This window comes from Falco biarmicus, chromosome 4 (assembly GCF_023638135.1).
Source record: "Falco biarmicus isolate bFalBia1 chromosome 4, bFalBia1.pri, whole genome shotgun sequence".
NCBI classification, from domain to species: domain Eukaryota; kingdom Metazoa; phylum Chordata; class Aves; order Falconiformes; family Falconidae; genus Falco; species Falco biarmicus.
The window spans coordinates 88654225-88663810 of record NC_079291.1 but is presented as its reverse complement, the minus strand read 5'-3'; the positions used below and the strand labels follow the sequence as shown (position 1 = coordinate 88663810).

The following is a 9586-nucleotide window of genomic DNA, read 5'->3' as shown; positions in this document are numbered from 1 at the left end:
AAACTGTGTGTGAAGGGAACTAAAACCAGACCCAATGAATTGCCTTATTTTAAAACCTGGGGATCAGGAAGGAACGACCAGGTAAAAGTAAACACAAAGCATTTCCTAGTAATAGCTATCTATCTATCTCCTCCAAAAAAACCCACAAAACTAAAACCAGAAGGCTAAAGAAGATGAATTAAAACCTTTAGGAAAAGGTCCTTCTCCTAGAAGTAGCTGCCTGGTGTCAGTAAGGTTCATGGGATTTATCTTCCATTTTAGGCCCAATTAAATCACTCTTAAGATAATCACTGTAGTGAAAGGAAAACACTTTCTCCCCTCAAATTATGTATTTGGCTTAAACACCTAATGTTTAAGAAGAAATGAAGTGAACTTAAAACAAAACTCAAGAATGCATTTATATTTGTAGTTCTCTTTAATGATATAAACCTCATTTAGGTAGTAGTAGTAAGCCACAACAATATAATGCCACATTTAAACAGCATTTAATAAAATGCATAACCTAAATCATGCACTGCAATACTCTATATACAAACACAACAATGCAAATTCCTCTTCATGACTGAAGACGTTGTTTAGATATAAAACAGGGATTAAGAAAAAGAACATGCTGTTATTTTTTAATGATATCACACATAACAATGCTGATTTCAGAAAAGCAGCTGTGAGAAATTAACAATTTTTGCAATATTTTTAACTTGACATTAAAATATAGTAACATAAACAATAGTTTTCTTGATTATAACAAACAGAGACTTCCAGAAAATACCCCAAGGAATGAAGAGTAGATCACTGCTTTTATAAAAATTTGCTGGTTTTGTAGGAGCTCAGAACATCCTGGTATGCCAAATAGATACAACACTTAGACAAAATGCAGTTTTTCAGTTATGGAACTGTTTGAACACTGACTTGCAATGTACTTTGGCATACAGATTAGTTATTAAGAATATTCCCACATTCAATGTCGTTTCCATATCTGAGATTTTTAACATACATGCTTTAAGTAACGTGCTTTCTTCTTAAAGAATATCCTTTTAATTTGAAATTTATTCAGTCTTATTTTTAACCCACAACCAGCAAAAATACTTTTTAATGGACCTGTGTCCTCTTATCATTTATCTAAGATCATTAAAAAATGTACGAGAAGCCAGTTATTCAGGGGTGTTAGATACCTGGCAGTAGGTATGCTTCTCAGACTTTTGCCTTCTGTGATAAAATAGAGAGAGCTGATTTCACATTGTACAGTTTCCACATAATACTACAACAGAGCCTTTATTGCCGCTTAAATCTGAGCATGTTTTGTCCTTCAGAATACAAACAATTCAACATGTATATAAAACAAGTACACAATTTTAAAATACCCTTTTTTCTAAACTGACAATTTAATTTTGAAACAGATTAAATCCTGATCAGTACCCCATTTGGCTTCCCAATCTTTAAAAATGTTACTGCAGTACGATGACGTTAATAGATATTCAGGTTTCCATTCAGCCTCTAATAAAGAGGAAAGCAAACATTACTCAAACAGCACTGATTGTCAAGACAGCAATGAAGAACCATCTGTCACAGGAATTCCTGCCATTAATTTAAGTAATTTTCCTGCTGAAAATCTCAAAAATAAGGTTTGAAACAAAAGCTTACTACAAATGCTTAGTAAACAATATAGTAAGAAACAGAGAGCATTCTTAGCATTTTCCACAGCAAAGACTTCACGAGCAGAAGGCCTGACCCCAAGAGACTTGTGCTTTTGTTTAATGCAGCTTCTTGCACGCTTATTTTAATTGGTGTCTCCTTGCCTGCTTAAACATACACACATCTTTGCCCCGTTGAGTACAAAAGGTAGAAATAAATGCCCAGAAAATTCCACTTCACATTTTTAATATGACAGAAACAAGAGTTGCTGAACTACTCCCCCACGCAGTCTGTGAAATGCTCAATAGAATTACTTTACAAAAGGCTTCCTTTGTAACTTAAATCATCAGAAGGGAAAAGGAACAAGAACTACTTATATTTTGATAATTTAGATGTTTGAATACTCCCTATGAGTAATAAGTTGTCTTACTGCAAGTCCAACTTCATAAATGCTCCATGTGTCCAGCTCCCACGTGAACAATGGGAACTTCACACACACACTGAAAGATCCGCACAGATAACAGTTTCAGGAAAGGACAGAACATGAAAACTGACACTAGTCTGACAGCTAAATGAACTAACCAGCTTTGTTTAGTTTAAGTAGACCTTAATAAAGAGAATAACCGTGGGAAATGAATATACTAATTGAAATGCATCGTGAAGATCCTGAGTAAGTCTTGATGCTTGCTAAGAAATAAACTAACTGTAATCTCCCTCTTATTTGGTTACCGCTGTAACAAAAATGTTGTTTTATTGAAGAGAGGACATAGTCACATAGTCTTTGTTTAATTAACGGTTTGGTTTCATGGTTATAATTACGGCAATATGAGCATTGATTTTTTCAACAACATCCACTGCATCCTATTCTGTGTGCAACAGTTCAGTGATAAAGGGCAACTTGGTTCTCTTCCGATTAGTCCCTGCTGAACACTTGGAAAAAATCAATCTCTTACCAAGTTTCACTGCAAAATAAAAATTTACAAAAAAGTCTCTCAGAAGCTGGAAAGAGAATGATTATGTACTGAAAACAGGGAAGTATTTTCTATGACTGTATTTATTTATTGTTGTTGACATACATTGTATGTTTGATTAACTATTCACTGGCAGAATTCTACGCGTCAAATGAGAAAAGGTAAAGGGAGTAACGTAAAAACCAGAAGATTGACAGAATATACTTGTCAGTTCTGAACAGAAAATGCTAAATTCAGGCTGAGTTTAGAAAAAGGTGCAAAGCTCTGAAATTCATGAGGATTCACCTGCTTAAACAAGGCTTATTTTGGACTAAGAAATTAAAACTAGGAAGCTCTGGATCAACAAATGAATGAAAAGCTTTAACATACAGAATGGTATGAATGCACAGCTACATATCTGTACATATATACATACACTACACCTTTTTATACACTGTACATAATATATTTAGACGGATAGGTATAAACATATACATTCATACACACATACATACAACTATGTACATATGCATTAGCTGCTTGAGGTTTAGACTTGGAACACGCAGAAATGCACAACAGTGGGAGGCACAAAATAAAGATATGCAAAAATCTATCAAACCCTTTAAAAAGGATGAGGACAGGCATGAATTTAACAATAGTAAGCCACTTTCAAAGCATTGATGTAACTCAGACAATAAAACAGGCTGTGGGAATTACAGAACATTATGACAGTATCTGTGAAGAACTTGGCATGACTCCACAACAAAAAAGCTCTGTAATAAGGTAATTCTGGGGCTTGATGTTTTCCAAGTCTAATATTATTTAGACTTAGAGCACTTAAACTTTATGAAGAATTTTCCTTTATCTTGCAACCTCAGTATAAATAATGTTCTGAATTTTTTTGCACAAATAACTTCCCATATAATGTTGACAACACTGACTACAGCAGAAGCAGGGTTGTAGCATTATCTAGCAAGAGGGGTTATGACATTTTTCATCAAACAATAAGCCTGAACTTAGTTCAGGAAACTTTACTGTTAAAATGAGTCAGGAACTTTAGAATTAAGAGGTGCAAAAAGTAAATGTTTTCATTTTCTCCCCTTTGCCATGCCCTCTTGTTAATGTTTCATATCAAGCTGTTCTTTAAACTAATTTTCTGTCATTCAGGATCAGTAGAAGCTGGCAATTCGTCCTTCCTCTGCCCCTTACTCTTGTCTACAGGGTGAACATGGCCTCATTTTGTCGATTCTCCCTGGATATACGGAGGCATTAGGACTGCAGATGTGTGCTGCTCTCGCAGCAGGCCCATGCTTATCATCAGAGCAAACCACCGCAGTAGCTGTCCTGGCTGTTGTATGGTAGCGTGGCAAACTACCATGACAGATGGGAACCTACTTGTTTGCCTGCTATTTCTGTGTTTCTCTGATGGGCAAGTGTAGTTGAAAAAGAACCATCTTCAGTATCTTGGATGAAATCATTCAGGAGTCTGCAGAAGCCCTGCATACTATACACAAGAATGAAATCACTGAAGTTTTAGTCTCTGCCAAAGAAGAAACAGTCAGGAAACTGGTTTCGCCTGGAAGCTTCAGCCCTGACTTGTTTTCCCTATTACACCTCAGAATATGCCCTCTGCCAAAGGGTACTATAATGATAACGCAGAGCCAGCTGTATTCAACATAGAAGTCTTGAGTCAGTGCTGTTGACTAGAGGTGTTGCAGCTGCCCTGAGGGCCAAGGGCTTCAGTCAATGATAAAAAAAAGACTTGGCAAAAGATACCAAGTAATCAGTGGTGACCAACAATAGTTTCTTGCCCCAGAGTGCTCTGAAAACTAAGCTTCCTTAACAACTAACATTTTTGGGCATCTAAAATAAAGGCTTGTATGATCTCTTTGAAGGATCTCTCCTTGGAGATTTATTTTTTCCTCTTCTACCAGTTCCATGCCAGAGTAACTCCACCTGGCACCAAAAGCATTGTATCTGATTTACAAACCATGTAAATAGGCAGAGAAAGATTACTTTTGCACACGGTCTCAGTTCAGCATCTCTTTAGTTCAGTGTAAGGAAATCAATGGAAGTGAAGTAGTAGTCCTTCTTTCCCTTGCCACAAATGCAATAAAAATCATTATTACAAAGTTAACCCAAAATGCTCCTACACAATTGTTGACCGCTGTTCTTTTTATCTGCAAGATTCAAATCCAGTTCCTTCTCAAAAGTTAGAAAACCAATGAAGCACATTGAGAAGGAACATTACTCTGCTTCATGACCACCCCCTGCATGCCACAGTTTCAGTCAGCATAGAATTCTAACATTTGTCTGAATGAATTATTACCAATATACACATATGCTCAAGTGCACATAGATATAATCAGATAGTTTATCACTGTATTTCTACTGAGTTAAATAATTTCATTTCAAGAGCAGCAGAAACAGGACTCGAAAATCTTGGAGAGTGGATTTTAGGCACCAAGTAGAGGATCAGTGAGATGACACTTTTCTTAGAATCACTTTCAGTGACCCCTTGATTCCTAGTTCTGTAAACAGAAGTTTGGCATTGAAATTTGGCCTTTATGAAAACAAAAACTATTTCCATACTTAAGAAACAGTTTTTCAATAATTGTTACCATAATAAAAAACTCTCCCGCCCCATATTCATAAGCAAAAGTTTGCACTTGCAAAGAAGAAACAAAATTAAATTAATTTAAAAGTAAAGCTAGTAAGATTAGCCTGTTACCATCTTCCAGTTACTGGCAGAGGCGATGAAACAAACCTCGGAAATGAAAAGAACTACATCAGCACTGCAGTATTTTCTGCAGAGATAGTTTCAAAACATGGAGTTGGACCAGATGTTCAGAGGTCCCTTCCAACCTCAACCAGTCTGTGATTACACTTGGAATTTAGCACAAAGAAGCCCTACTGCGGTGGAGAACAGGGTTTATATTTTTATGTAGCAGTGTTTTAAGTGATTCCTTTCAGTGTCTCTCCATCATATGCCAAATCTGGCTCATTTTTGTAACAGCCCTTGAGCAGCTCTTACAAAACAGCTTGTGTTGTTTTGATATTAATATCAAAAATAACTTCTCTTGAGTGAGAAAGACTAGGTTATTCATCACATCTATCTAATTATTTATAGCTAATATTCCAATATGCAAAAAAATTTAGATTCTGAGTAATTCTTAAGCTCTAGGATATACCATATGCTCTCCACATTTCTACAGTCCAAACTATTAGTCATAAGTGGAATCCTAACAGTGTACAGTTAGAGAAAGTACTTTTTGTTAATGGCATAAGGACTAAATTATCTTGGTTCTGACAAATGCAAGCCAGCAAATCATGCTGATGATGCTATATAAAGAGAGACTTTACAGCTTTTAGGTGGTAATATCAGAATCTTCAGTATGGAACATTTCACCTATTAAATGCATGCACAATAAACCAACCCTAGATATGGATTGCATTGTTGTTACTTCATTAACACAAATTAATAGTTTGTCCCTAAAGTCCTGGAAACTATTGGCAGAGTATGTGACTGCTAGAGATGGATGAAGGATATCATTATGTGGTCTTGCATTTGTGGGGAGTGTAGTTTATTTGTAAACAGAGCTGCATGATATTTACCATTTTAATTGACAAAAGTAATGCAATGCATACATTTTGCTTCATGCGATCCCTCTGTTCCCAAAAAACTGTAGTGGCTTTATTTTGTTTCCTGAACTGTTATGCTCACAGCACAAGTAAGAAAAGTTAGGAAAACAAATTTTTGCACAAAAACGGGGCCCTTGGTTACTTGAAAAATTGGAAGTTTAAATTATGTTTGTAATGAAAAAGCCAGCTGGTGTACATTCGCATTTGGGGAAAAAAGATTCCAGTGGCTAGGTTTTGTGCTAAGGAGTATTTAATTTGTAATTAACAATGCTTACTTACCTGCTTAAATGATTTTTACAGAATACTGAAAGCAAATTAACCTGCATAATCTTTTTTGCAATGAAAATATCACAATAGTTCTATGCATAATACTTTAGAACAACAATAACATAATGCGATAAAATTTTAAATTTTATCAAAACCAGCCACAGTTCTTTCCAAGGTAGCTACTTCTTCTGACATTAATATCACAATTAACTTTTAAGTTGTGTAACTTTAAAACAGGGACTTTGCATCAGGAGCGTGGACACAATCACACAAGAAGTTACACTGCAATAAAACAGCTAGTACAAAATTCTGCATTCCAGTTGACTTAACATTCTGAGTGTGGACCTTCCATCACATTAAAAATATGACAATTTCATTTGTTACAGTAAAAGCTGAGAGAAACAAAAGTGCAATATTACAAATCTCTGCATGTATATTGGACTTTTTGTAACACCCTTTGGAGAAAAGAAGATTCTGAATGCTGTAACAATGGTAACTGTAGAAGACTGTAATGCATCCAGAAGCTAAAATTAAATAGCCTTCCATATCACAACGAGTGCTACAAACGTGAGCCTTCTAATGAGAATGAAGTATACCAGGTAAGGACTTTTCATTACATCAGAAGCCTCATCTTTTGGCTACAATTCAGACCCTTAAAAGACACAAACACCAACCTGGCTGGTGTTTCTAATTAAGTGTCAATAACAAAAGAAAACCAAAAGTGCTTAACTTATCATTAGATTTTTGTTACATATAAATACACAAGTAGAAAATGCCTCTACCTACCATACAAATAATTACAATAATTGATGTGTCTAATGAGCCAGGATCAGATGACAGTATTAATTGCCATGACTTTTCTTTAAGCTTCGATTGTTTAAAATATTTAATGTCAATAACAATAATAAATTATACTAAAATGAAGCAATGCTAGCAGCTAATGGCCAACACTAGGAAACATATTGATGGCTCATCACTGTAGACAATTACAAAGTAGTTAATTTTACAACTCCATGGTACATTGGACATTATCTTCCACTGTACATGACCGAATGTCAATCCTGACTGTGTTTCAGTTTCAAACTGAGTCACAGGAAGGTTGAAAGCTCTGCAAAACTGGGAGTGCTCCGTCAGGGGAGGGGAGGGAGGCGGGGAAGAAACAAAGGAAGAGAGCTTTTAATATACTCTTGCTGACAGCCAGGTTCTACACATCTAAGATTTTAAATTGTACCTTTGTCTGGATGATGAGGGTGTTCAGGAGTACAGAGAGAAGAAGTAAATTTGGAAATAACAAAGAGCATACTCAAAGAGCATCACACAGCTGTACTTGAAAGTGACTGTTCTTTCCAGTTAATGACTGATTTCCCCCACAATCAAAAGGCTTCCTCTTAGAATAACATTTGTCATGGCTGTGTAGGTCTGAATAGAAACTTTAAGGAACCTGAATATTTCATCGCTACTGTGGAAAGAAATAAATTTTTTTTCTCCTAGTTTGGGTAATTACTATAGCACATCATAGTCACTATGACTGCATCATACTGTGAATTACAACTGCACTAATTAACAGATTATAGTTTCATATGATGTGGGTATCTGATTTAAGAATCCACATTAATATTTCTTAGCAAAAAAGCAAGTGACTTTGTAGAAGAAATGATTGTCTCCTGTAGCATTCTACATTTTCACAGAAATCATTAGCATTTTGACTAAGGACATATGCAATTTTTTTCATCTTCCATACTCATAAGCAGGATGTTGATGACATCATCGCTTTGACAAGAAGTGCTTACAAAGTGCTAGTATTATACCCTGGCATTTATTAGGTATTAATTCCAAGGATATTTTTAAATATATACATACTGTTCTTTTTTACTTTTAAAGTAATTTTATTACTAATCTCTGATATTATAAAATTCTATTTTTAACCACTGATAATTTCTAAATACAAAGCATGTGAAAAGTATGTTCAGTAATCTATAGCCTTTTAAATGAAAGGCATCAAAAATATTCCTTGTGGCAGAAAAGGTCCAATAGCAGGTCTTTGAATAGCTGCTTAAATTTTTGTCAATGTCAGCAAACAGACAAGGCGAAATCTGATAGGAAACTGGTAATAAGTTGGAAACATTTGAACATACCAAAATGCTATTAACTTTGTAATTGTATGTTTTTTACGAAAATTACTTCAATCCATCAAATTGTGGTGTTCCCACTACACAGACGTGCCAGTTATTTGGCCATTATATTCTGCTGTTTCCATTTTGAGAATGTAGGGGATTATGCTGTCAATGGGAACATTTCCAATGAGACCAGTAAAAAATAGTTCCTCGGTAATGCTAGAGCTCATCAGCCTAAGTGCTGGCAGGCGAACTAGAATCCGGGCTAGCCTGAAAAAGAAGTTCAGTGGATTATTAATACATATAATACCAGTTTAAAGTACTTTGTGGCTAAAGAGCTGGATCTGCTTTTATTATTACCATAACTCATGAATGGGAGTAAAGAGGCAATTAAAGCTAACTGAGCTACCACAAAAAGAATGGTTGCTTTTCTATCCTGCAAGTGAAATAAAAAGCCCCCCATCTTTCTTTGTGGTTTTCCAATGAAAAGGACATATTAATGCCCTTTCTGGATACAACGGGTATGTAAAAACACACAGTTCTCCAGGTCTACTTCTGAAATTCCCAACTCTGGAAGCACTTCATAGTTCAGGACAGTGCTGAGGCTAATAATAGTCATACTGACTAGTGAGAACATTTGCACAATTTTAAGAGTAAAATGCTTAATTAAAATTTAAACAATAAACAGCATAGTCCTCAGTTGCCTAGCAACTTAATGACAAATCAGATAGCAAAAAAGGGACTGGATGCATATAGGAGGAAACAAGAGAATCTGCTTCTGAAGAGAAAAGGTGGAGGGATGTGCTTAGTCATACTTTTTGCCAAATGCTGTGGGTTTTTTACATACCAGGGTGTTATCAGACATCCAGTAAACTAAAATGATCGTATTGAATTTCTAGACTTTTAATGCATTTGGAATTTAGTACAGTGATGAAAGTGTATCAGCCGTGTTTATATGGCAGATGTATATCAAAAATGGCT

At 35.4% G+C, this 9586-nt stretch overlaps 1 protein-coding gene across 6 annotated transcripts in view; it reads right to left on the bottom strand.

The window, feature by feature from the left end:
- Positions 1-396: 396 nt before the first annotated feature.
- NR2C2 (nuclear receptor subfamily 2 group C member 2) overlaps positions 397-9586 on the bottom strand; it is a 48758-nt gene continuing 39568 nt past the window's right edge. For all 6 annotated transcript variants that reach the window (XM_056334865.1, XM_056334869.1, XM_056334864.1 and 3 more), the window contains one exon: positions 397-8875. In XM_056334865.1, coding sequence (XP_056190840.1) covers positions 8701-8875 — 175 coding nt within the window. In that variant the 3' untranslated portion in view covers positions 397-8700. The remainder of the gene's footprint in view (positions 8876-9586) is intronic.